The sequence below is a fragment of the Myotis yumanensis genome, unplaced genomic scaffold (genome assembly GCF_028538775.1).
Source record: "Myotis yumanensis isolate MYYU_CA2020_CCGP unplaced genomic scaffold, mMyoYum1.0.hap1 SCAF_9, whole genome shotgun sequence".
Lineage (NCBI taxonomy): Eukaryota > Metazoa > Chordata > Mammalia > Chiroptera > Vespertilionidae > Myotis > Myotis yumanensis.
The window spans coordinates 38,337,252-38,365,068 of record NW_027223760.1 but is presented as its reverse complement, the minus strand read 5'-3'; the positions used below and the strand labels follow the sequence as shown (position 1 = coordinate 38,365,068).

Genomic DNA, 27,817 nt, shown 5'->3' with positions numbered 1-27,817 from the left:
GGGACGTTAGGGCAGGCCACCCCAGACTGAAGGGCACTAAGGCGCCTACCCGCCCAGGGGCCACTTTGGGGTGGCCCTGGCCCCGCCCGGGAGTGGCCCCGTCAGTCCCTCCGGCCCGCAGGAGCTCGGAAGCCATTGGCCGGCGCGCTGGCGGGGCGGGGCGGGGAGCGCCGCCGAAGGGGACTGTTTGCTCCTACGGGCTGTAGATGGAGCTGTCCGGCCCCGGCGAGGGGGAAGGCGCCTGCAGAACGTTCTTCTTCTCCCTGGCCGGCCCGAGCGGGGAACAGCACTCCCAGGATGCAGTTTGTGTCAACACGGCCGCAGCCTCAGCAGCTGGGCATCCAGGGCCTGGGGCTGGACAGCGGGAGCTGGAGCTGGGCCCAGGCTCTGCCCCCGGAGGAGGTCTGCCACCAGGATCCGGCGCTGCGCGGGGAAATGGCCGAGGGAATGCCGCCCATGCAGGTGGGTGCAGCCCCAGCCCAACGCCATGGCCGCGCCGCCTGGCCGTGGGGGCGGGGCTGCGAGCACCGGGGGGCCCCGGGCGCGGAAGCGGGGCCCCGGGTGGGTCGGGCACGGGCGGGCTCCGGTGGCGGGCGGGCCCCGAGGCAGGCCCGGCCCCGATCCCCGTACCCTGCCGGCCCGGGCCGCGCCGCAGAGCCGCAGGCCCCCGAGGCCGCGTGCCGCCGGGCCCAGTGCCGGCGCCGGGAGGAGGCTCCGCGGGGCCCGAGGGCCCGGAGCGCGTGGTCGCGGGGACCTGCCCCCGGCCCGGCTCACCTCTGCGGGGCCGGAGGGTTTGCTGGCAGCGCCTGGGCCGCTCCGCAGGGTTACACTGTAGCCACTTGGGCGAAAAGCTGCTTTAAACCTATGACCGTCTCCCCCCAAGTGTAACGAGTCATTCACTTTTCCCTGCGCCGGGCGTGCCGGGGCCATGGAGAGGTGACTTTGCCTTCCCTCCTGCGGTTGGCAAACTTGGCTGCATATTCTAACCACCTGAGCAACTCTCAGACTCCTGCCGCCCAGGCCTCCTCCCAGGCCAGTGAAATCGCGCCCGTGGGGTGGCGAGCAGGCGCCGTTCATTTCCGAAAGCCCCGCGGGGCCCTCAGCGTGCGGGCGAGTCTGGGAGCCAGTGCGCCGGGCTTGTGTGCACAGGCCGTGGTCCCCGGAGAGGCCTGCGGGGGAGCCTGGGGGCGGGCCTGGGGGGCCCGGAGCCCCCCAGCTGATGGCCTGGTTCTCTCGGCGGGCGCTGAGCGGTCAGCCGGGTGCTGTGTTTGATCATTCTTCAGTTTTAGGTCTCCAAACCGCAGAAAAGTTAGCTGGGCCTGGTGCCTTCCCCGACTTCCACGGTGAGCCCTTGTTGCCTTCTGTGGGCCAGGCAGGAAGGAAGCCTAAATGAGCCCGTGCGCAGAGCTTTGGTGGAAATACCACTGTCTCTTAGCAGGGTCTGGGGCCCAGAGGCCGGGTCCTCTTTCTCCTGTGTCAGGGATTCCCTGGGAGCTGTGGGATGTTCCTCTGTGGCCCTCACAGCTGCTCCAAGTTAGAGAGGGCAGTTGGCATGCCTGTCCCAGGCCTGCCCAGGTCACCTCTAAGCAACAGGTCTCCACTTTGTCCAGCCTGAGGCCACTTCAGCAGCAGCCGCAGCAGCAGCAGCAGCAGGGAGAACAGAAAATGACGCCTCTTCCTGTCCCTGGTGGCAAGGAGAGGCCGTTATTAGACCCGCTGTTGTCCAGTAACTGCTGGGTGCTGGTCCGGTGTGGGGCCAGTTCCCCGGTCACCTGTGAATAGTCACCAGCCTCACTTGGTCATGGGATTCATTCAGCTCCCAACCTGCACCCATGGGGTACCCCTCCCCAGGAGGCAGGGAGGGGGCTGAGAGGTCTTCTCTTCCTCTTAGGGATGTCTCCTGCCCTCCTCAGTGAGTGACATTTTTTTGGCAAACCTATTCTCATTTTGGAAGGAATCTGAATCAATAGTTATATATGGAAAAAAGGCTGCTCGTCTGCTCTCTCGCTTGGGCTGGTTGGTGTCCCCCCTGGTGCGACTCTGCTGGGAAGGTGTCAGCACCCCTGACCTGAACTGTTTCGTTACCTGCAGCCGCACCTAGAGTCGCTCGCTCCACGTGGCGATGAGACCAGGTGCTGTAGAAGGACCGGCTGTCTGTCTTCAAAGCAGAGATCACCATTGGTGGCCCTAACCTGCTTAGAGTTTGCTGGGAAGGTTAGAGTCAGATGACTTACATCAGTGGTTCTCAACCTTGGCTGCACATTAGAATCACCTGGGAATCTTTTTAAAATCCTGATTTCTGGGCCTCATCCTCCAGAAATTCTGTTTCTTTGTTATGGGTTGGGGCCACAACATTAGTAACAAAGAAACAGAATTTCCGGAGGATGAAGCCCAGAAACCAGGATTTTAAAAAGATTCCCAGGTGATTCTAATGTGCAGCCAAGGTTGAGAACCACTGACTTACATGAAAATTCTCACCTTGAAACAGAAAACATGAGGCCACCCTAAACAGTGCCTCATGCCTGGCTGGTGTGGCTCAGTGATTGAGTGACAACCTATGAACCAGAAGATAACGGTTCGATTCCTGGTCAGGGCACATGCCCAGGTTGCCAGCTCCATCCCCAGTGGGGAGCGTGCAGGAGGCAGCCGACAAATAATTCTCTCTCATCATTGAGGTTTCCGTCTCTCTCTCCCTCTCCCTTCCTCTCTGAAATTAATAAAAAAAGAAGAAAAGAGTTCTTCATTAAGTCTAGCCCTTGAGGAAAGTAGCTGTTCTGTTCAAAGAAAGTCATATGTGACATTTTAGGCCAAAGCTCAAAATGGGTGAACTAGTGACCGGACTGACTGGTTGGAAATGGGAAGGTTGGGTGGGTGGCTGCTCGAGCTGTTGCTGGAGACATTCATGAACACCATAGCCTGAGAGGCAGGGGCTTGGCAGAAGAATGGGAATCTGTGGCATTTGATTCGTTGGGCTCTTAGGCCACTCTCCCCCCGCCACACAGGGTCTCATCCCAGGTTGTCACTTTCTCCCTCTGCACCCAGGCTCAAGAATGGGACATGGATGCCCGGCGACCTATGCCTTTTCAGTTCCCGCCCTTCCCAGACAGGGCACCCGTCTTCCCTGACCGTGTGATGAGAGAGCCCCAGTTGCCTACGGCCGAGATCTCCCTCTGGACCGTGGTGGCCGCCATTCAAGCTGTGGAGAGGAAGGTGGATGCCCAGGCCAGCCAGCTGCTAAATCTGGAGGGACGGACGGGGACAGCCGAGAAGAAGCTGGCCGACTGCGAGAAGACGGCCGTGGAGTTCGGAAACCACATGGAGAGCAAGTGGGCCGTGCTGGGGACCCTGCTGCAGGAGTACGGGCTGCTGCAGAGGCGGCTGGAGAACATGGAGAACCTGCTGAGGAACAGGAACTTCTGGGTCCTGCGGCTGCCCCCCGGCAGCAAGGGGGAGGTCCCCAAGGTATGTGGTGGAACGTTCTCCCTCCAGGAGTTAGCCTCCTCCCAGTCCCCACAGAGTCTGCATGCTTCTGTCCTTGACCTTTCCCCTCCCTGAGATGTCTGGGTGTCTGCAAATTCCTGAAGCTTTCATGCTTGGGTTTTTCACTTGGCACCGAGTGACCATTTGTCGTTGGTTATCTTTGTGTATGCTTTTTGTCTGAACATGGCTGGAGACAGACCCAAACCACGCTGATTGGAATCCCTTGAAAGTCATAACCACTACCCTCCGGTGTCCCCTCTCACAGTTCCTATTCCATTCGCAGAGAATTCATGCTCCAGTTCCTATTCCAGTCGTGTTCCCCTGGCTCATCAACACCTCACTCTCGGTCCACGGCCCTGGTTTCTAGTCCACTGAAAAACGAGTCACTCACAGGTGGTGTCCACGTGCAGCCCACGGCATTCATCCATCCGTCCGCCTTGTGCGCTCTGCCTGTTCTGTTCCCATGGGCTCCCTGTCCCCTGTCCCTTACTCCAGGAAGTCACTCCAGCATGTCCCTCTTTTCTTCTGCATCATCAGCTCTTCCCTGTCTATGGGACTGGCCAGCTGCGCAATCAAAACCACCCCCTGGCCCCTGCATGTCCCTCTAGTTAGTGCCGTGGTTCTCTGCTCTGCTGTAGAGCAGAATTCCTTCGACTGGTCTGTATGTCTCCAGTTCTTGCTTCCCCACTTTCTTTCCCTCCCTTTTTAACCTTTGTAGTGTAGAAAATTAAGGCATATACCAAAGTAGTTCGAAGAGTATAATGAAACCTCGCAAACCCATCATCCAGTTTCAATAATGATCAACTCTTGGCCAATCCTGTTTCATCTAAATCCCTATCCATTGCCTTCTCCCATTTTATTTTGAAGAACATCTCAGACATTAATTATTGTGTTTATAAATATTTCTATATGTAGCTCTAAAAGGTAAAGACTCCTTTTAAAAATGAATAATCTCAATATTATTACCACCACAGCAAATGCTTCAATCTCCTCAAATATCCAATTGGTGTTCACATTTCCAGTTCTTTAAAAAAATGTTGTAATCCCCCCCACCCCCCATTTGTTTGTTGGTCTGTCCATTGTGATTGCTTTGTCTCCTAAGTCTTTTTTGAATCTGTAGGTTCCTCTTCCATCTCCTTCACTTTTTCTTGCAATTTCTCTGTGGAAGAAACTGGGCCATCCATCCTGTCGAGTTTCTCACTGGATTCTGCTGCTGCATCCTCCGTGGTCTCATTTAATGTGTTCATTGGATCATGCTCCCTGGCACCCACCCCATCAGGCGCTGCTACCACCTCTCCATCCTCCTGGTCTTGCCAGAGCCCTCATGCCCTTCATGGTGTTAAAGCCAGTGGCCGGTTCCCAGCCTTCCTCCTCCTGGCCCGTCGCAGCATCTCCTGGAGGTGACCTCTCCCTCCCCGAAACACCGTTCATGTGGCTTCCAGGCCACCTCTCGGGGTTCTTTTCCCACCTCACCAGCTGCTCCTCTCTTCCTCACCGGTTTCACCTCCTTTCCCGACTTCTTATGTTTGGAGTGGGCAGGGCTCTGTCTGACCTTCAGCTCTTTCTCTACACTCCCTCCCTCACGATTTCATCCAGTTTCAGGGTTTTAAACCCAATCTGTGTGCTGTCAGCTCCCAGACATTGTCATTTCTTCCTGCTCTTTACCTTGCCCACACTTCCTTGAATGCGATTCACATTCAGCATCTCCCTGGGGGTGTCGGTACATATCTTAGGTTTAACATGACCTACCTGAGCTGACGCTCTGCCTGACACCTGTTCTGCCCAAAGTTGTCCTCATCTCTGGGGAAGACAACTACATCCTTCCACTTGCTCAAGACAGAAGCGTTGGGGTCACACTCCTTCCTCTTTCTCACACCAACTTCCAGTATTTAGTAAATACCATCTGATTTTTCTTCAAAATAACATCCATAGTCTGACCATTCCTGCAACCTCCACCACTCCCACCACCCTCATCTCTCATCTGGTTTTTGTCATGGCCGCCTGCCTGCGCTCCTTGTCTCTGTCCTTGTCCCCCAGCCCATATGACCTGTCCTCAGCAGAGCAGCCAGAGTGGTCCTTTTCAAATATCAGGCAGTCATATTACCCCTCTGCTTAAGACCCTCACCTGGCTTCCCATCTGACTCAGCGTTAGGCCCCCAGTTTGCCAATGGCTGTCTCTCTCTGACCACCTTTCTGACCTTATCTCCACTCCTTTGCCCACTCCTTCCTGGCACAGTGGCCATTTACCATTCTGCCATCACACTGTCCAGTCCCCTGAGGGACTTCCCTCCACTGAAAAGTTCCTTCCCTCCCTGTCACTTCTGCCAAGGTCTTCTCAGTCGTCACTGGATCAGTGTGCCCTTCTGTGGCACCAGGGAGCCACGTCTCCCCAACCCCAGCACCCTCTTTTCTCTGTGCCTGCTCTCATGTTCTCCAAGCACTAATGCCACCAGGCATCTTAAATATTGACTTCTGTTTTTATCTTCTTGGTTGGTTCTCTCTGACCACTGTGTCAAGACTGCTTGTTTCACTGTTGTGTCTCTGTGCCTATAATAGTGCCTGGATTCTAGTCAGTTGGTATGCAAAAAATTCTTACCGAGTGACTCCAGCCGGAGAGCTCACACTCGCATGTACGGGACCGGGTCTTCTATGTCTGTATCTGCAGAGGCAACACCCAGTGATTTTGCCAGAGGAGTTGTTAGACACAGGTTAACTGAGCCCTCATAGAACCTAGTTGGAATAGTGGCCTGGTTCCTCCATAAAGCTGTCCCTGCCACCTCAGTCCACGAAACGGGTTTTCAGTATGGCTTTTACAGTGCCTGTCCAGCACAATCAGCACCTCTCACGGTGCTTTATGGTTGACCTCGGTGCTCTGTCCTTACGTGGCCTTGTTGTGTGTTCTGTGCGTTGGATCAGTATTAGGACCCCGGAGTTGACGTGTGCCATCACAGAATGATGGAATGGTTATGGGGTCTGCAATCAGAGGACTAGGGTTTGGATCTCAGCTTCATATGTACTGTTTTCCTTACCATTGGTCAGGTAGGTGTTTTGCTATCACTGAGCATCCTCGATCCTTCCTTTGAAAGAAGTGAAGTTTAAATAAATACCAGTCTAGGAAGTTTCCAGCTGGTCTCTCTGAGCTGTGCTCTCTTCTGGGAAACGAAGGTGATAATATGCTTAGTGCATGGAGTTGTGAGGATTTGTTGGTTTTGCTGATGGGACAACACTATGTATTAGTTATCTATTGCTGTGTAAAAAGTTACCCCCAAATGTAGCAGCCTAAAAAAATCTTGCCCCTTTTGTGGGTTAGGAATCCAGGAGCAGCTTAGCTGAGTGGTTCTGGCTCAGAGGCTCATGAAGCTGTTGACTGAAGGCGTGACTGAGGTGGGAGCGTCTGCCTCCAATATCACTCACTCATTTGGCTGTTGGCAGGAAGCCTGAGTTCCTCCCCTTCTGGGCTTCCCCACAGAGCTGCTTGGGCATCCTCCTGACATGGCAGCTGACTTCACTCAGCGTGAGTGAGTCAAGAGAGAGACTAGGATGGAAGCTACAGTGTCTCTTGTGACCTAGTCTCAGAAATCATACGCCATCACTTTTTCATTTATTTCTTAGAAGTTAGTCACTAAATCCTGCCCACACTCAAGGGGGAGAGAAGTAGGCTCTGCTTTTTTTAAGGGATTGTCAAAGAATATATGGACATATTTGAAACCCCCACAACCATAAAGCACTGTGAGGCTCTAAGTTCATATTGCTAGCAATTATTATAATTCATTGTGGACTCTTGGCCGTGCTGGATGCATCCTCTTTGTCAGATTCAAGGAATGCTCACAGATCCTTTATGCCTCTTAGATTCTGTTGTGTCTGTTCATTGGTTTGCAGATAATTTGTGGGTGCTTTTTATCTATCCAGCTAGACTGTAGGCTCAGGCCATGTCTCAGACTTCTGCTGTATCCTGACATAGTGAAGTTTTCAAAAGTGACTGTGAGAATTTCCAGCTGTGAGAATATGGTTCTAGGATGTTGACCATCCACAGAAATGGTGAAGTGGACAGAAGAGTTGGGATGTCAAAAAAACACTGAACTTGATTTTGGATACGTTTAGTTTGAGGTATTTAAAGATGATTAAATGGAGCCACTCAGAAGACTGTCGAAATGTGAACTATGAAGGGAGCAACGAAAATTGAAGGGTGTCGTCTACAAAGAGGTAACCGTTGAAGTTGTGAAAAGAATGAAATTGCCAAGGGACGAGTGAAGAAACAGGGAAGGGCAAGGGCAGGACCTTGGGTCTTGGGGGAGGGAAAGGAAGCTGTAAAGAAGACATGAGCCACGAGGGCAGGAGGCAGCATCGTGTGGAAACCAAGCAGGAGAAAAATCCCACCAAGATGGTGTGATCTTTCAAAGGGAGCAGGTTAGCAACAGGAGACCACCGATGGCCTTCCAGGGGGGGCTCCAGAGAGTGGGGGTTAGTAGAGTTACATTAAGAGGTTCAGGATGTGTGAGTTGTGAAGAAGAAAGCACAGAGTGTGTCTTGGGTGTTTCAAGTGAAAGGAGAATGTAGAGTTGGTTGCGGTAGCAGAGTTGAGTGGGGTTCTTCTTGGGTTGAATGACCCTGGAGGGAAAGCCAGTGGAGGGGGACTGAATGGCCATTTGGGTTAGGTTTCCCAGGCAGGAGGGAGAGGAGAAATGAAGGGCACATGAGGAGGGGTTTGGCTTGGCAAGAAAGAGAAGGGCAAGGAAGGGAGCTTGCCAACAGCTCCCCGAGATCAAGGAGAGACTGGGGAATGTGGTGTAGAGTTTGAAAGAAGCCTCTCAGGGAGCAGCCTGAGGCAAGGGATATGAATGCACTGGGCGTCACTGCAGGACGTTGTGATTTTTATCAGCAGCAGGGAAGCAAAATGAAGAAAGTGGTCTGCATTGGCCGTTCCAAGTTGGGGACTCACCCAAGTCTCTTGAGGGTCCAGGGAATCTGTTTCTCAAGATGGCTGGTGAGCTGTGATCAGCATGTAGGTGTGTGCATCGTGCCTGTGCAGGAGGCCCTTGGCGCTGTGAGCACTGGTGCACGGGCTGGCATTCCTAATTAATGGGAGGACATTGCCCACCCACCTCACTGTGCACCAGTGAGTGGAAACCTGAGGGCTGTCTCTCATTTGCACACAGGTGGCTCTGTATGTGCAGGTAGGAGACTGGTGGACTAGGCTTAGAGCCTGGGGGAGATCTGAGGGGTTGGATTTCAGAGAGAGGGTGAAAGGCTGGTCCATTAGGGATGTGAAAGTGGTGGGAGGTAAGGCTCTGTGGTCAGAGAAGGGAAGTTCTGTTATTAAAATCATGGAAGTGAAACCATTTTGAACGATTCCGTCCCAGGTGAGGCCATGCTGGTGAGTGACAGACAAGTATCCTTGTCAAACTGAAATAACAGCTTAAATAACAGATTAGACTGCCTGGGATAACGAGGGACTGACAGGAGACGGTGGGTGACTCAGGCTACAGTGGAACTTCCTGGTATTGGCAACCGCAATTCAGCACATTCAGCAAATGTCTTGATTCAAACTTTGTGCTTCTAGATGCTTGGGACATACCTGTGAACAAAGCAGGCGGCGATCCTGGGCTTCCTCGCATGCCTTTAGCTATTACATGGGTAGTGACCAAAAATGTCACTGTGTGCCCAGAGGTGACCTGACCAGAAATACAGGTTTTATAACAGGGTTTTACTGTGTTTGGCTCACCGATACCCACTCAGAACTGACCACACCCCGTCTCCCTGAGCGCCAAAAGCAGCACAATGACTCCTCCAGCTCTGCCTTCATGAACCCAGTAACCTAAAAGTGAAATTACAGAGGGTATGGTAAATGCTTAAAAAAAAAAAAAAAAAGAAGGCAGTGTTGGCCATCATTGTTCTGGAAGCACAAGGTAGGAACAGAATGGACTGACCCCATTGAAATGGAGCGGGCTGGGGAGGAGGACGGGGAGCCCTGGAGAGCAAAGGCCGGGCTCCAGGGTCACATGGGCCCCAAGGTCTGAGAAGGGGAGACAAGGGGAGGTGCAGACTAAAACTCTTGTTGGCCCAGGTTCCGGTGACTTTTGTCGACATTGCTGTGTACTTCTCTGAGGACGAGTGGAAGAACTTGGATGGATGGCAGAAGGAGCTTTACAACAACCTTGTGAAGGAGAACTACAAAACCCTCATGTCCCTGGGTGAGCACCCCTCCCGCCTGCGTGGCCGCGGTCCTACAGAGGGGCGTGGCGTGCTTTCAGCCCACGTTCACACTACCTGGCCAGGCTGTTTCCTGCTATTGGAAACTTAAGACACGATTTGCTTATAATGCACAGGAGATAGAATGGTTCCTAATCGGATGAGAATGAAAAATCCAGGAACAGGGCCGATCATAGGATCGAATGCCACCACTCTTTTGGAATACGGTCCGGAGCGCTACATGCCAGCAGCCTTGATAAGCCACAGTTGGCCTGCTGCTGGCTTTCCGAGACCAGCTATTTCAGGGGTGGGCAAACTTTTTGACTCGAGGGCCACAATGGGTTCTTAAACTGGACCGGAGGGCCGGAACAAAAGCATGGATGGAGTGTTTGTGCGAACTAATATAAATTCAAAGTAAACATCATTACATAAAAGGGTACAGTCTTTTTTTTTTTTTTAGTTTTATTTATTTCAAGCGGGCCGTAGTTTGCCCACGACTGAGCTATTTCCACACCAGAAATTGGGGTACCTATGGACTCATTTTCAGGTTCCTCCTAAGAGATTGATTACCTGACGTGCTCACATAACGGCTACCACCAAGAGGGGCACTCAGCAGGGGGGAGGGGGGAGTTCTGCCAACGCCCTGGATCATAACCCCTTGCTCAGCTTCACTCAGTCCTTCCTTCCTTCCAACTCATTCCAGATGCAGAGGGTCCTGGGCCCAAGCCAGAGGCCCCATCCCAGGCTGAGCCCAGGGAAGAGCCTTGCGTGTGGGAGCAGCGTAACCCAGAAGAGAGAGAAATCCTGATGGATCCTGACACAGGTGATGGCAGCTAAAAAAGAAACGCCAGGTCCAGGATAGGGCAGGAGAAAAGCCCTGCCCCGCCCCTGCCCCCTCCCCGCCCCGCCCCTCATCTCAGTTCAACAGGAGCTTCCTTTTTTAAATTGATTTTTAGAGAGAGGGGGAGAAAGAGAGAAACATCAATGAGAGAGAAGCACATCAGTTGGCTGCCTCCTGCACACCCCCTACTGGGGATCGAGCCCACAACCCAGGCACGTGCCCTGACCAGGAATGAACTGGTGGTCTCTGGGTGCATGGGTCCACGCTCAGCCACTGAACCAAACCGGCCGGGCAGCAGGGGCTTCTTTTGAGTTGTTTGAGGGGCCAGTTCTGCCACCGTTGAAATTCGGTGGCCACTTACAGGAAGAGATTTCAGGGCCTGAAAGCCCACCAGGGTGCTGGGGTAGAGCCGTGCAGCTCTGGACGCCCAGGCAAGCTGGGGAGAGAGAAGGGGACCAGGCAGGCTTGCGGCATCCCAGGCCTGACCATGACCTGCCGTGAGAGGCCTGAGACCTGGGGGCAGCCCCATGGGAGGGCGGAAAGGGCGTGTGCATGGACATGCAGTTTTGCTGGGAGCCTGCTGCTTCTTGCCCATGTGTCATCTCCAGTATCGTCATCCATTCTCACACAGACCCCCACATCACTGGCAGACTTCTTACCCCTAAGGCTGTTTCCTCACTCAAGAAGGAAACCCAGCTCCTGCAGCATCACCCCTGGTCAGCTTTCACCTGGGGTGGGAGGTGCTAGGCTTCCCACCCCACTGTGCCCTCCAGGTCCCTTCTCGGGGCTGTAGCTCTCCTAAGCCGTGTTGGACCAGGTGAAATCTGTGCTCTAACTGCGTTCTCTGCCTTAGCATATAACTCACCTGTCCGTGCCTGTGTTTGGCATTTTTGCTATAAGCATCTTTGCTGCAAGCATTTTTGCCACGTATGTTTTGCCACACAATTGGCCACAGGCAATTTCACCACAAAAGATCAAATAACCGGCTGGCATTTTGGTTTATGTTTGACAGACTTCACGTATTTAAGCTGATTGTCAGTTTGGTTTCATCTGCATTGACAAGGTTCTCACAGTGTTCGTGTTATTAAATCTTTTTTTTTGCGGGGGGGCGGGGGGTAGGAAGAGAAAGAAATATTCATTTACATTTCACTTATTTACGCATTCATTGATTGATTCTTGTATGTGCCCTGACTGGGGTTTGAACCCGCAACCTTGGTGGGTCAGGGTGATGCGCTAACCAACTGAACTACCCTAGGCCAGGGCCTCTTCATTTATTTTTTTCTACATTTTTTGCCTTCTTTTGGGTTAACTGATCAATTTTTATGATTCCATTATAGCTCTTGTATTGAATTATTATTTATATATATTTAAAATTTTTCAGTGTTTACCACAGAGTTTTTCCTTCTTCTTAAAGCATTTTTTATTTTCAATTATAGTTAACATACAATATTATATTAGTTTCACGTGTACACCTCCGTAATTAAACATGATGTAACTTGCTAAGTGATCATGCCGATAAACCTCGTACCCACATGACACCATATATAATTATTAGAATTTTATTTTTTTAATCCTCACTCAAGAATATTTTTTCTAGTGCTTTTTAGAGAGAGTGGGTCAGAGGGAAGAAGGCGGGGGGTGTGTGTGTGGAGGGTGGAGAGAGAGAGAGAGAGATATACATCTATCTGTTGCCTCCCACACGAGCCCCAACCAGGGCAGGGACCGAACCTGCAATCTAGGAATGTGCCTTTGACACGGAATCAAACCTGTAATCCTTAGTGGTGCAGGCCGATGCTCTAACTGCTGAGCAACACTGGCCAGGGCTAGAATATTATTGACTATACTAGAGGCCCATTGCAGGAAGATTCCTGCAAGAATAGGGCTTCCTGCGGCTGGAGCGAAACAGAATGGAGCGAAACCCGCTGAGGCGGGCTTCACTCCCGCTCATAGCCGCTGCGGCTGGGTTTCCCCTCCCGCTCCCAGCCGCTGCTGCGGGTTTCCCCTCCCGCCTCCCGTCTCCACAGCGTTGGTCCATTCCTGTCTCCGCCACCTCTATTTTGCTCCCTTCTGTAGCGCTTTGCTTCCACGTTGTCTTCAGTCTTCGCTCCCAGCCGGTATATGCAAATTAACACATTGTATGCGGGAAACGTATTTATACGTTTTACGTATTTATACGTTCTACCAGTGTAGTAGAGCGTGGGATAAAAACTACCCGCAAACAATGTGTTAACCACCATCTTGGTTGGGTTAATTTGCATATAGCCGCTCTGATTGGCTGGTGGGCGTGGCTTAAGGTGTAGCAAAAGTATGGTCAATTTGCATGTTTGTCTTTTATTAGTGTAGACTAGAGGCCTGATGCACGGATTTGTGCACCAGTGGGATCCCTTGGCCTGGCCTGCGGGGATAAAGCAGAAACCGGCTCTCTGACATCCCCCGAGGGGTCCCGGATTGTGAGAGGATGATTCTCAGGTGACGTGCCCCGGAATCGGGCCCCCTCCTCTCTTGTTCCGGATGCATCACCCGAGAACCACAGCTGCCAAGTCACCACAGCTTGGCAACTCCTGCATTGAGTATCTGCCCTCTGGTGGTCAGTGCGTGTCATAGCTACCAGTTGGAGCATCTGCCCCCTGGTGGTCATTGTGCGTCACAGCTACTGGTCGGACAGTCACTTAGGCTTTTGTATTTTAATTTTTTTATTTTATATATTTTATTGATTTTTTGCAGAGAGGAAGGGAGAGGGATAGAGAGTTAGAAACATCGATGAGAGAGAAACATCAATCAGCTGCCTCCTGCACACCCCCTACTGGGGATGTGCCCGCAACCAAGGTACATGCCCTTGACTGGAATCGAACCTGGGACCCTTCAGTCCGCAGGCTGACGCTCTATTCACTGAGCCAAACCGGCTAGAGTTGGGCTTTTATATATATAGATTCTCTATGTTGTATTTTACATCCCACGACTGTTTTGTAAGTACTGCCTTGTACTTCTTAATCCCTTCACCTTTTTCTTTTTCTTTTTTTTTTTAAATATATTTTATTGATTTTTTACAGAGAGGAAGGGAGAGAGAGAGTTAGAAACATCGATGAGAGAGAAACACCGACCAGCTGCCTCCTGCACATCTCCCACTGGGGATGTGCCCGCAACCCAGGTACATGCCCTTGACCGGAATCGAACCTGGGACCCTTCAGTCCACAGGCCGACGCTCTATCCACTGAGCCAAACCGGTTTTGGCTCCCTTCACCTTTTTCAACCATCCTTCCAACCCATTCTCCCTCTGGCAACTATCAAATTGTTCTCTGTATCTGTGATTCTGTTTCTGTTTGTTTGTTTGTTTGTTTGTTTTGGGGATTTTTATTTGCTTAGATTTTCATGTTTTATTACATCCTTTTTGTGTCTCTCTCTTATTTTTTCTTATTTTTATCTATTATGGCTGAAACTGCCGTATGGCCTGTTAGTTGTGCAGTGAAAATGCTTGTGGCAAAGATGCTTAGGCTGGAATACCTAGAACCTGCCACCGTCTGAGGTCGGCGGCCGAGGCAGCCTTTCACAGTCACAGCACTGAGTTATGGCCCATCAGTGTGCCCGTAGGGCCGGGACCACTGTGTCCATTTTATGGGTTGGATGAGCAGGCAGAGCCAGAGAAGTCAAGTGACTCATCTACTGGGCTGGGGCAGAGTTCAGACCAGGACCACATGTTCCGATTGCTCCTCTAATCTCTTTATTGCTGCCTGAGCTGTCTCCTGCCGGGGCTGGCACGTCAAGCCATAGGACAGCGCAGGAGGAAAATGCCTTCTTGTCACATGTCAGGGTCTTGTCCTGTCTGCTATGTGTAAGGATGCCATGCTGTGCAGCCTTATGGGGGGTTGGGTTGCAGGTCTTTGCCTAGTCTAACTTCTTGCTAATTATATGCCTGTGTGAGTGGGTGCACGCGAGTATGAGTGTGTATATCTGGCCACCTCTTTCTGACTCGGGTGACAAACAGGACCAATGAACTCCTTCTACACGAAGGTCAGACTAGTCCTGATTAGCACCCAACCCGGCGTGGGGCTGTTTCTAGAACTCTCTCCTGGCCTTTCACACCACATTTTGCTGCTTGGCCCAGTCGTTTTCAACCTTCTGGCCCTTTAAATACAGTTCCTCATGATGTGACCCAACCATAAAATTATTTTCATTGCTACTTCATAACTGTAATGTTGCTACTGTTATGAATTGTAATGTAAATATCTGATATGCAGGATGGTCTTAGGCGACCCCTGTGAAAGGGTCGTTCAACCGCCAAAGGAGTCGCGACCCACAGGTTGAGAACCGCTGCTTGGCCTAACCCCTGAATGTCTCTGCTCCCAGGGCTTCTGCTCATTGGGGTTCCCCATAGTTGCCTGCAGGATCCCGAGACCCCCTGTGCTCATCCCTGGCAAGATCCCGAGACCCCCTGTGCTTGTCCCTGCTCCTGACCCCAAGAGCACATCCAGATGACAGTCATTCAGAAAAAAGACACTAAATGATATGATCTTATGTCCCAGGAGCGGAGCCCCTGGTGCCTGCACAAGACGCGTCTCAGGTGAAGCGTGAGGAAGCCCTGTGTGTCCGGGGTCAGCGGGGCCTGGAGGAAAGAGCTATCCCCACGGAGTCCATTACCGGTGAGTGAGCCCAGTAGCCGCCCACGCCAGGGAGGGAGAGGAAAGGTTCGGCAGGGTCTGCAGGTCCCAGCGTTGTCTGCCATGTGTGCCAGACGCGGGGCCTGAGCTGGAAATGGAAGAGCTGTGGGTCCAGGGTGGATGGAGAGACAGGGTTTCCCCCTGGGGCACAGACGTGGCACACAGCATGATGATTTGCCAGCACATCTGGGCTTAGTTTGGTTTTCTCTGTTCTTTTAATATGATCAGTTTTTAACTATTCCTTTTGACAAGCGAGGTTAGGGCAGCACTTTATGAGGCTCTGTGGGTGGGGGAATGTGTCGGTCCGTACGACCTGCTCCTGACCAGGAAGAGTGTTCACTGTTTTATACAGATATTCATGGGCTGTGGCCTCCAGGCACCAGCTCGGTTGCAGTCCTGTGGGGTAGTCTGGGGAGTTCCTCTTAGATGGCATTGCAGCTGGACTCTGTGTGAGAGCTCTGTTAGAGCACATGTGTGTTAAAGTTCTCCAGAGAACCAATAGGGGTGTGTGTGGGGGTGTGTGTGTGGGGTGGGGGGGTTTGGGGTGGGTGGGTGTGTGTGGGTGTATGTGTGTGTGTGTATGGGTGGGTGTGTGGGTGTGTGTGTGTGGGGGGGTGTGTGTGGATGTGTGGGTGTAGAGAGAAAGAGAGCAGATTGATTGATTGATTGATTTGAAGGCATGGCTTCTGTGACTGTAGAGTCTAGCGCATCCAGAATCTGCAGGGTAGGCTATCAGGCTGGAGACCTGGTCTGCTGGCCAAAGTTCCTCTTTCCCGGGGGAGGCCAGCATTTTCTTTAGGCCTTCAACTGATTGGATGAGACCCACACACATTATGGAGGGTAATCTATACTCAAAGTCTACTGAGTTCAGTGTTAATCTCATCTTTAAAAAAATACCTTCACAGCAACCTCTAGAATGTTTGGCCAAATATCTGGACATTGTTTATTACTTCCCTGTTCCCAGAAGGTCCTGGGAACAGAGAAGTAAGAAACATTCAGAGGTTAGGCCAAGCAACAGAATGTGGTGTGAAAGGCCAGGAGACATAAAATGAGACATCACCCGATATGTTAGCATACGGCAGCTCTCCTGATCCACAGATTGGAGCTCACAAACCTCATCCCCTTTGTCAGAGTCTCACTTCCATAAGCAAGTGACGACAGAGGCTGAGTGGAGGAAAGCCCTTGTCATGCAGTCCTCCAGGGCACTGCAGCATTGCTATCTTCAGAGAGATCTTTCAGAGATGAGAGAGCAGTGAAGGGTAAATGAGGTGTGATGGCCTCTGAAGAAGAAAGGAGATGTAGAATACATCTTAGAAGTAGCCACTAAAATGGTTGAGATAAAAGGCTTCCGAGAAGGTATGATTTTCCTGGAAAATCCCCACATGAGGAATAGCTGCTTCCATGGTGGTGCTCAGTACTCAGTACATAGTACTCAGTACCTGAGCATGAATCTCCTCTAAGGAGTTAAGTTCCCAAGCACAGAAGGACTTTCTCTCTTTTTTTTTTTTTTTTTACAGACAGGAAGGGAGAGAGATAGAGAGCTAGAAACATCGATGAGAGAGAAATATCGATCAGCTGCCTCCTGCACATCTCCTACTGGGGATGTGCCCGCAACCCAGATACATGCCCTTGACCGGAATCGAACCTGGGACTTTTCAGTCCGCAGGCCGATGCTCTATCCACTGAGCCAAACCGGTTTCGGCGAAGGACTTTCTCTTGAAGTCACTGTTACATCATTCCCCAATAGTATCCACTTATTTGCAGCAAAAGCTCCAGTATTTGAGGCCAAGCTGACTTAAACCTCTAATTACTTAGCATAGGTTAGTTACACCCAATTTGTAGGAAAAAGACACAACTGCATGTAGTAAGAGATTTACTCAAAGCAAAGACTTGTGGGCATTTTTGTGTCCCCTGACACCTTTGCTGGTCTGTTCCCACTTGCAGACTCGCCAGCCTCTGCCCAGGACCTCCTGTCCCGGATCAAACAGGAGGAGAACCCGTGCGTGTGGGATCAGCAGGACTTGGCAGAGAGAGATATTCCAACGGACCCCAATTCAGGTGAGCATGGTGCTCTGGAATATTGGGAGGACGAGGCTGCTGGGTTTTTTTTATTATTGACTAGAGGCCTGGTGCACAAAATTTGTGCACTGGGGAGAGGAGGTCCCTCAACCTGGATTGTGAGAAGGTGCAGGCCAGGCCGAGGGACCCCACTGGTGCACGATTGGGGCCTGGGAGGTATAGGGGCCTGGGAGGAACACAGGAGGTTGGCCAGCTGGGGAGGGACTGCGAGAGGGCTTCAGGGCATGTCCTACCCATCTCGCTCAGTCCCAATCTGCCGTACCCCAGCAGCAAGCTAACCTACCAGTCAGAAGTCTACCCCTGGTGGTCAGTGCACATCATAGCCACTGGTTGACCTGTTGACTGTCTGCCCCCTGGTGGTCAGTGCACGTCATAGCGAGCGGTTGAATAGCCTTAGCATGTCATTAGCATATTATGCTTTGATTAGTTGAACAGACGACCAGATGACTGGCCATTTAGCATATTAGGCTTTTATTATATAGCATTTTACAGAGGGAGAGTGAGATAAAAACATCAATGATAAGACAGAATCATCGGCCCTGACCGGTTTGGCTCAGTGGATAGGGCGTCAGCCTGCGGACTCAAGGGTCCCGGGTTCGATTCCGGTCAGGGGCATCTACCTTGGTTGCGGGCACATCCCCAATGGGGGGTGTGCAGGAGGCAGCTGGTCGATGTTTCTCTCTCATCGATGTTTCTAACTGTCCCTCTCCCTTCCTCTCTGTAAAAAATCAATTAAATATATTAAAAAAAAAAAAAAAAAAAAGACAGAATCATTGATCAGCTGCCTCCTGCATGCTCCCTACTGGGGATCGAGCTGCAACTCAGGCATGTGCTCTGACCCAGGAATCGAGCTGTGACCTCCTGGTTCATAGGTTGCTCAACCACTGAGCCACTCCAGCTGGGCTGCAACTTTGTACAGAGTTTAGAAGGTGGAAAGGGTATTTCTAGAGGAGTCGTTAATTGACAATTTACTGTGTTAATGTAACTAATACTAAAATTACTTCAGCACTGGTTTTTAAACAACAAATATAACCAAAAAGGCTTTTAAAAGTTGTGTATATGTCTGTAAATGTGTATTTACACTTTCTGGAATTTTTCTTGAGTGAATACTAGTTAGATGTCTCCCAGGAAAACTTCTGGGGAGGGTCTAGGCATAAAGGAAAACATAAAATAATCATTGGGATGCCCTACCTGCCTTGGGCCTGTGTGTGTGTGTGTGTGTGTTGACATGTGCTTGCAGACCTGGTGAACTCCAGTGTCATCTCATTTGGTAATTATGACCCCAAAGTTTGACCCTACCCCTGCATACCAGGAAGAGAAGACCAAATCTACAGCTTTACAATGGGGAGGTTGAGAGGCTGCAGGGCAGAAGGGAAAGCCAAGCCTTCCTGATAGAGTGCAGTTCTTATGACGACCTTTGCTCACGGCTTCCACCATTGCTGATCTTTAAGTTCCACCTCTCATCCCTCGGTCCTGTGGGCCTTCAGAGTCCAGGCTGCCCTCTGGCTTGTCCTGGACCTACAGGCTGTTCTGGGGCTCAGTGGACATAGTCAGGAGACCTGGGTTCTAATCCTGGCTCTGCCGCCACACACACTTTGGGACAAGCCTCCTCCTCCCTGACCACCGGGAAATGTAGTGAGCACAGTGATATCCCGTTTACGAAGGCATGAGGGGGGAGGACCACCAGTAAATGAAACTGATACCAAAACCGCCACTTGCCCCGAGAGCTGAAGCTGCAGCCTTTGCATGTGATGGTTTTCGAGCCTTTGATGGGATGCTCAGCAGAAATGAACAGATGCTAAGACTGCCTTCTTTCCACGAACAGAGTCTCTGATCTCAGCACATGACATTTTGTCATGGATCAAGCAGGAGGAGCAGCCGTACCCGTGGGGCCCTCGAGACTCAATGGAAGGAGAGCTGGGATTAGACTCTGGCCCCAGTAAGTGCTGCGTGCGGCGCCCCCGGGGCCCCTGGGTGTTTGTCCAGAGGGGTGACTGCTCCCTCAGCCTACCCGCTGATAAGGCGATACTCTGTTGGGGCAGGCAGCCTTTCATCAGTCTGTACCAGAGGCAGTCTCCTTTCCTTTTGCGGGCTGGCAGGCATGTTCATTTCCTAGGGCTGTCTTCAAGGCCCACACACGGGGTGGCTTTAAAAAACAGAAATGTGTTGTCTCACAGTTCGGGAGGCCAGGAGTCTAAAGTCAAGTGGTGGGCAGGGCCACACCCTCTCTGAAAGCTTAGGGAGTCCTTCCTTGCCTTTCCCAGCCTCTTGTGTTTTGGCAACCTTTGGTGTTGCTGGGCTTGTGAGTGTGTCACCCTAGTCCTCTGTCTTCACGTGGTGTCTGTGTGTTCACCAGGCTCATAAGGACACAGTCATATTGGATCGGGGCACCCTCCTCCAGTGGGACCTCATCTTAACTAATTCCATTTGCAAGGACCCTATGTCCAAATAAGGTTGAATTCTGAGGTCCTGGGCGTTCAGATTTTTATAGTTTTTGGTGTGGGAGAGGGGAGGGAGGTATAATTTAGCCCATAACAGTAGGGAAAGGAGAGTGGGCTGGGACAGAGCTGCCAGGAGTTGATGGCTCACATCTAGACAGCACTGGGCGGAGCCAGCCCTGAGCTGGCACCCCCGTGTCACTGGTGAAGATCCTGAAGCTCGAGTAGAGAGAGGGGATTCCCCCACCACCACCATCACCACCAACAGGTTTCTCACCAAACGTCTCACTCAGTTTGGGTCTCCTGGGCATTTTTTGAAGCTCCACTTATTAACCAGTGACCTTAGGCATATGTTCATGGGGATTTAACACTCTTAGCATCAGGGTAGCGTTCCTTGCCAGACCCAGTACCGTCACCCTCTTCTGGTTGATTGGAATGTTGAATCCATATTCCTGACACCCTCTAAGAGCTTAAAATCCATGTAAGAGCCGAGGACACAAGTCATTCCTGACCTGAAGGGCCATTTCAAACCCAGGTCAGCACATCCCACTCTCTGTGAGACAAACTTAATTCAGAGTGGAGGCCCTTCTGACACAGGAGTGACTTCTCCAGCCTCTTCGGCTGCTTGAGGCCGGACGCAGCAGTGGGTTCCGGTTGCAGGCAGAACAGAGGACAGAGGGTGAGGGGGTTTCACCATGAGTGACCGCAGTGCTGACCACAGAGCTAAGCTGGGTCGTGAAGGGAGAACAAAGGAGACAAAAGCAGCCCGGTGCTCACACCGCGTTTGCGGAATCGTCAGGGTAGCATTAGGGCTGTGTTGGGTTTCTAGGGAAACAGTCCCTGAGATGGAGGGTTAGTGTAAGTGGTTTCCTTGGGGTCCTCTGGGAAACACCCGGGAAAGAATGGGGGGAGCAGGTTGGGGTAGAAGGAGCAGCAAGGCCACAGCCAGGATCGCAGGCATTGTCCTGGCCGTGCTGGCTGAGGCCTGAGCGTTACCTCTGCCCTGGCCACTGTCCTATGGGGAGGGCTCTTTGTTGTTTGCTGGTCAGTTGTGATTGGCACAGAGAGGACAGGCTGGGCCCAGTCTGTGACATAGAAGGAGAACAGGCTTCAGTCAGATGCTGATGAGCATGGGGGTGGGAGTGTGGCAGATGTGGCCTGAAAAGTCGCCTCCGGGGAGCAGATGGGTCCTGGGCAGAGGAGAGAAAGGGATGCCCACAGAGGTGGGGGACAGGGTGCAAGCTTCACCTTTATTCTTCTTCCATGGACTGCCCCTGAGTGGGGGCGGGGGACCTCCACGGGAAAGGATTGCCAGCTGGGGGTTGGGGAGGTGATGGAGGGGAGAGAGATGAAAACACTCCAGTTTGCAGAGGGAGTAGTTCCTTAGGTGGAATCCTGGGCCAAAGGTCACTGCTCTGATGCTCAGCCTGGACTTTGTGCCTCACGGTACAGGAAAACTGGGAACTTGTCCTTGAGACATGGGGGTGCAACGAAAAAGGCATCATTGCAGGAGCTGGATCAGGCTTCCTGGGGAGGCAGGCTGGGCAGCCACTTCCACACTGGGGTACCGGGCCCAGGCACACGTGGTCAGGGTCCAGGTGGGGTCAGGCCTCAGGATGGGACTCACACCAACCCAGCTGACCAGGCTGCTGTACAAGTCGGAAGGCAGCCTGCCTGGTAGAAAGATGACTCACCTGGGAGGGTGGGTATGGTCCCAGGTCCCCGCAGCCCATTCCTGTTGGCCTCTAGACAAGCTTTTCAACTTGAATAAGTCCTGGCAAATTCCCTCCAGTTGAGAGGTTCTCCTCAGGTAAATTAGCCTTGAACATCAGAACACAATTAGGTCTGTCTTATTTCCAGGCAATTCTGCCTTAGAAGGTGACTTCCACATAGCACCCCACCCAGCCCCCAGCATTCTGGATGCATTCCCTGTCCTACCTGCAAGCTACCTGCTCTCCAGCAGGTGGCTTGGGGCAGGTCAGAGGGTCAGGGAGCCCGAGAGCCATATGGAAAGTGACCATTTGCCTTGTTCAATCCCCTCATTTTCCTAGAGAAACCGAGGCCCAGATGGCCTATGACTCCCGTGAAGCCACAGGCAAATTAGTTAAGCACCTGGGCCCCTCGCAGGGACAGTGTGGGGTCCTGGTCAGAGCACTGTCAGGGTGTCATTTCTCTGTCTCTTCCTCCCCAGGTGACAACCTGCTGCTGGTGAAGAACCCGGCCCCGGCCCAGCCGCCCCAGCCTGCTCAACCGAGCCTGCCCCCACCTCCGGTGGCCGAGAATGCCGGCGGCCCCCTGAGCCGGGGCGCGGCTGGGCTGCTGGATGACAGCTTCCCAGCACTGGCTGGGGAGCGGGCCCCGGCTGGCGGGGCGCAGGCTGGCAGCGGCGGGGGCGCAGGCGGGGGACCCGGGGGCGGTGGGGGCTGCGGCAGCTGCTGCCCGGGGGGCGGGCTCCGGCGGGGCCTCCTGCAGGGCGCGCGCAGCAAGCCCTACTCGTGCCCCGAGTGCGGCAAGAGCTTCGGGGTGCGCAAGAGCCTCATCATCCACCACCGCAGCCACACCAAGGAGCGGCCCTACGAGTGCGCCGAGTGCGAGAAGAGCTTCAACTGCCACTCGGGCCTCATCCGGCACCAGATGACGCACCGCGGCGAGCGGCCCTACAAGTGCTCCGAGTGCGAGAAGACCTACAGCCGCAAGGAGCACCTGCAGAACCACCAGCGGCTGCACACGGGCGAGCGGCCCTTCCAGTGCGCGCTGTGCGGCAAGAGCTTCATCCGCAAGCAGAACCTGCTCAAGCACCAGCGCATCCACACGGGCGAGCGGCCCTACACGTGCGGCGAGTGCGGCAAGAGCTTCCGCTACAAGGAGTCGCTCAAGGACCACCTGCGTGTGCACAGCGGGGGCCCCGGCCTGGGCGCCCCGCGGCCCCTGCAGGCGCCGCCAGACCGAGACTAGGGCTGGGCTGGGGGAGGGAGGGCCAGCGGCAGGCGCAGGGGTGCGGAGGGCCTGGGGGCGGCCTGACGACCCTCGATCCTGCTGTGGCTCCCAGTGCGCCTTCCCTCCCTCCACCTGCCACCCGCTGGAAATCGGGAACAGGAATTACACTCTAAACAGGGTCCCCAAGAGTTGGACAGGGGTCCCCTAGACCTGTCCAGCCTGAATGGACGGCCCAGCTCATCTCCTAGGTGGATCAAGGGGCCGGCTGAGCGGCTTCCCGCAGGGAAGGTGCGGGAGGGACAGTGAGGAGGCCAGAGGCTTCCCGCCCGCCCGCAGACACCTGGGGTGCCCATTTGGCCACTGGGGTCACAGGTTGTGATCAAGGGAAGCAGCTAGGGAGTCTCGGAAGCCCGAGATCAGGAAATCAGGTCCCAAGGCTGAGACGCTGCAAGAGGAAGCAAAGGTGTGACTGAGCTGAGGGATGTGCTAAGGGATGCCACCTCCATGACGACAACACTGCCTCGCGTTTGAATAGCGCTTTATACTTTTTTAAACGTGTTTTCTATCCGTTATCTATTTTCACCCTTAGCCTATCCCTCTGAGGTAGGTGGGGGTAGGGTTTGCCTGACTCGGTAACCAAGGAAAGGAGGTGCAGGCCAGATGGTTTAGCCCAGATTACAGAAGAGCGGCAGAGCTGGGACCAGGGCTCCTGACCCAGCGCAGTGTCCCCACCACACACACTGCCTACCTCTGTGTTTGAGAGACAGACCTCTCTGGCCTTGCCTCTCCTGGTCTCTCTCCCTTGCCCCTGACCCACCAAAAGTAATCAGAAGCCACCGGGGACAATACGTGGGGTTACTGGGGATGGGGAACAGATGGGCGACAGAATGCCTCAGGTTGTGCTTCCGAAAGACTTATCCTATGTGGGCACTTTTGGGGCCCAGGGCCCATCCCCCAGCCCGTCCCTCCCACCTCTAGTCCCTGAACCTGGTGCAACCCATCTTGTTACTACACAGTAGTGACCCGGCCCTCCAGAGGCAGCTGGTGCCCTGGGTCAGAGCTCACCCTGATGATTTATTCCAGTTTCCCCAGAGCCAAAGGGTGAGAGCAAGGCTCATGCTGCAGGGGCCGCCATCGAGGAAGTGAATCTCTTCCCAGGAGGGCCAGGCAGTGGGTGCTAGAGGCCGAGAGCCTCAGTCTCTCTCCTGCCCTGAGCCTCCCAACCGGTGCTATCTGTTAACTCACCATGCTCACGGACATGGACGTGGACACAGACCTCCTCTGCTCCAGACCCTGCAGGCGCCTCAGGAGGCGCCCAGAGGACTCTCTTGTGTTGGTGCAATGCTCCGTGGTCCTGAGGGGCCACTGTCTCCATTTCTGCGTCTTGCATGGCCAGGCACTGGGGTGGGGTGGCGTGCCCCAGGACCCTTGTTTGTGTTGAGAATGACTTTTCCTGCTCCGCCCATCCACCCCGCTTCTCTCCCATCCGGCAGCACAGTGGGCAGCCTGCACCTGGCACCACATTTGTGAGCGCTCTGCTTCCTCCCTCACCCGCACCGCTTGGCTTTCCTCAGACCCCTGTTTGCCATGCAAAGGGAATTCTTGAAATTAAATAAAAGGTGTCCAGATTGCAGACTGCATGTTCACAGGGCCGAGGGTTCTGCGTTGTGGCTTCGGACAGGAAGCCTCCGTGCGACTGGAACCCAACTAACGGATTTTTCTCCTTCATTCTTTCTGAAGGAGGCAAATCCTAAAACTAGTTGAGAAATTAAGCAGACAAATTCAGTGGAGTTTTATTAGAGCAGAAGGGACCCTCCAAAACATTGTTTTTTTGTGGGGAGGGAGCAGTGTTCTGCTTTTCAAAGGCATATGCAGAAAATCAAGCTTTTCATAATCTAATTGGAAATAAGACTTTTTTTTTTTGGCTGTTAAGAGTATAAAGATAGGGAGAGATCACTATTGAGTGATCAATATACTCAAGTGTATATTTTGCCCTCAAGGAGCTGATTCCCAAAGAGGTTTCGTGACTAAATTAGAGGGCAGAAAGTTAGTATCTGGTTCCTTCATCCTAGTCTGGTAGATCCCAGGGCACCAAGAGCCTCTCAGCTAGGAGTCACCCCAGCCTCCAACGCTGGCCCCAGGAAGGTCCTATAGTGAGCCCTGCCCCCGCGCTGATCCAAGGTGATGCCACTCAGAATGGACCTCTCCCAGGCAGCAAGGGTCCCGCGTGGGGACCCTGCCGTCCACTTTCTGAAGGGCCTGCTTTGGGTGGATTTTATTCTCCATCTGATAGTGTGTTAATTAAAATTAACTTTTAATTTAAAAATTAATGTGCACAGTAAAAATTCAAGTGGTTAAAAAAAAGACAATCCTCACTCGAGCATATATTTTTATTGCTTTTTAGAGAGTGGAAGGGAGAGAAACATCAATCATTTTCCTGCCTGATCCCCTGTTGAAAAGCACCCACAGCTAACAGCTTTTTTTTTTTTTTTAATATATTTTTATTGATTTCAGAGAAGGGAGAGAGAGCTAGAAACATGAAAGATGAGAGCGAATCATTGATTGGCTGCCCCCTGCATGCCCCTCACTAGGGTTGGGGCTCACAACCTGGACATGTGCCCTGACCAGGAATGGAACTGACCTCCTGGTTCATAGGTCAATGCTCAACCACAACCACACTGGCTGGGCAAGAGCTTTTTAAAAATATCTTCACCCAAAGATGTTTTCATTTCTTTCTTTCTTTCTTTCTTTCTTTTTTTTTTTTGAGAGAGAGGATGAGAAACATCAACTGGTTGCCTCCTGTACCTGCGCTGACCAGGGATCGAACCCACAACCCTCTGATGTACAGGATGACGCTCCAAACAACTGAGCCACCTGGCCAGGCTACTAAGCTTCTTATATGTCCTTCCAGAACTGGAGAAGTCCCCAAAGGGAATGAGGTGACAGGCCCAGAGGAATGGAGAAGTGCTAAGCTGACAAAATTATCAGATGTCCGCTGCACACGTACACAGCAGGGTGGTGCAGCTTGAGCCAAGCATGTTCTGCTAGGATTCTCACTGACCTCCAGCCTAGTGAGCATGCTCCCCAGCACTGTTTTTGTTTGTTTTAGAGAGAAGGTACACAAAGGATATGGTCCCTGCCACCTAGAGACTAGGATAGTAAGGGGAACAGAATAGAAAGGGTCTCTACTAAGTGGGATAAAGCTGTGGCCTGTAAACTTTCTTGGATAAAAAATGTTTGGACATATATATGCTAATACATATACTATAAATCACACTTGCAATAGAAAATTTAAAGGTCAAGGTAAATATTTTAAAGCATTTTAAACTATATTATTTGTGATTCAAAGAATACTTCTGTCACTAAAAATGGGGGTGTGAGTGAGATATTCAAGGTCACATTCAGCTCTGGGTGTGTGTTTCTTATGTATTTATTGATTTCTAGAGAGAAACATCGATTTGTTGTTCCACTTATTTATCCATTCATTGGTTGATTCTTGTATGTGCCCTCATCAGGGATCAAACCCACAACCTTGGGGTATCAGGAGGGCACTCTAACCAGTGAGCTACCTGGCCAGGGCCTATGCATGTTTCAATCATTCTATAGATGACAGGATATGAGTATATTGATTTCTCTGATAACATTACCACCAATGGGAATAATTGTGAACCTAATTTTAAAGTTTATTTGACAGTTGCTCTTTGAGCCTGCCCACTCTCGCTCTCCTCCTGAGAGTGTACTTTCACTTTAATAAATCTTGCCACTGCCGCTTGAACTCCTAAAAAAAAGTTTATTCAAAGGCATGTGTCAAGATCTGTGTGTCATTGGGAAAGGACAAATGGGTGGCTTCTCAGAGTCAGCAAGGAGACATTTATCTTGGTGAATTCTAGCACCTTGACAAAGCAAAGACAAAAACCAAAATGAGAAGTTGCCTGTTATTGAGTGCTTACTCTATACCAGGCCTTCAGCTACATAAGCATTTTACTTACACAATGTCATTTATTTTAATCCCATTAAAAACCCTTGGATATGGTTTTCATATCCTCAGGGGGAAGACACTGAGGCAGAGTGAGCATGAACCACACCACTTGGTGAGTGAAGGAGCCAGGACACATAATAGCAATCGTGAGACATCTTGAGCTCTTACTATGACAGGTTGCACTGTAAGCATCTGACTTGAACTAACTCATTTAGTCTGCACAACAGCTCCCAGATGCATGCTATTATTTCCCACTAATAATGAGGAATTGGAGGTGCCAAGAAGTTAATGACTTGCCCAAAGTCCACATGTAAGTAAGTGGGGGTGCTGGTCTCACTCCTTGGCCCCACTTTCTAACTCCCTGCGCTACCATCTCCAAAAGCCCATGACACTGCAAAATAGTGCCTGGTGCTTCCCCCCTTGCACACTGGAAATTTGATCTAAATATTCTTCCAGAGTTCCAGGCTCAGAGTCAGGGATGCTGAATCATGCTGACTCTCAAGAGACTGACTGATGGATAAGCCAGAGTATCAGTTTAATAATTTCCAAGGGTGGGCTGGATAGTTGCATCAGCCTGACCTGCCTGTTGTCTCCCAATACACAGGGACCTGCATCAGCATAAGGTTGCCTGGTTGACGTAGAAATGGAATGGAGTGTGAGTTCTATACCTGGATCGCTTAATGATCTCAGTATTCTATGTCCTGATATGTCTATCTCCACAATCTTCATACATTATTTTCTGTATCTGCAGTAAGTTTTTGTTGGCCAGAGAGAGTAGGTCAAACCCTGGATATATCTCAATGGCTGACTAGTTTCCTCCACATGGCCCCTTCTTTAAATAGATCAATGATTCAATCAATCTGTCAAAGTGGTTGCCCTGGTCATCATTCCTTCTCTTGGAGGTGACTTTTCCTAGCCTTGCTCTCTGATTTGCTATTAAATCACCCAAAAATATTTATGAGCACTTCTATGAGCAAATAGAAGTACCAAGGAGGGAGAGACATTTTAGTGAATTACCATATAAACAAATGAAAAAAAATGAGGTGATTTTGGATTGTGATAAATGCTATGAACAATGTTTGGAGGAAGATAACTAGACTGAGGATTGGGATAGAGGAAGACATAGGGAATGTCTCTCTGAAGAGGTTAAGTCTGACCCGAGCCCTGCATGCCAAGAAGGACTTGGTCATGTGAAATAGAGTTTAGTTCTCAGGGGAAG

The 27,817-nt window shown here is 51.7% G+C and overlaps 1 protein-coding gene across 1 annotated transcript; it reads left to right on the top strand.

The window, feature by feature from the left end:
* Positions 1-229: 229 nt before the first annotated feature.
* Positions 230-26,394, top strand: ZNF282 (zinc finger protein 282). Its single transcript, XM_070424118.1, has 8 exons — positions 230-462; positions 3,043-3,462; positions 9,545-9,671; positions 10,373-10,492; positions 15,031-15,147; positions 17,110-17,223; positions 19,070-19,183; positions 21,874-26,394. The coding sequence occupies exons 1-8, from the start codon at positions 298-300 to the stop codon at positions 22,635-22,637; spliced, it is 1,941 nt and encodes a 646-aa protein (XP_070280219.1). The 5' UTR covers positions 230-297; the 3' UTR covers positions 22,638-26,394.
* Positions 26,395-27,817: the final 1,423 nt, after the last annotated feature.

Coding starts and splice junctions, on each gene's coding strand:
- ZNF282 (XM_070424118.1), top strand. CDS start 298: ATGCAGTTTGTGTCAACACGGCCGCAGCCTCAGCAGCTGGGCATCCAG. Junction 10,493..15,030: donor CCTGATGGATCCTGACACAG/GTGATGGCAGCT, acceptor CTTATGTCCCAG/GAGCGGAGCCCCTGGTGCCT. Junction 19,184..21,873: donor GGGATTAGACTCTGGCCCCA/GTAAGTGCTGCG, acceptor CTTCCTCCCCAG/GTGACAACCTGCTGCTGGTG.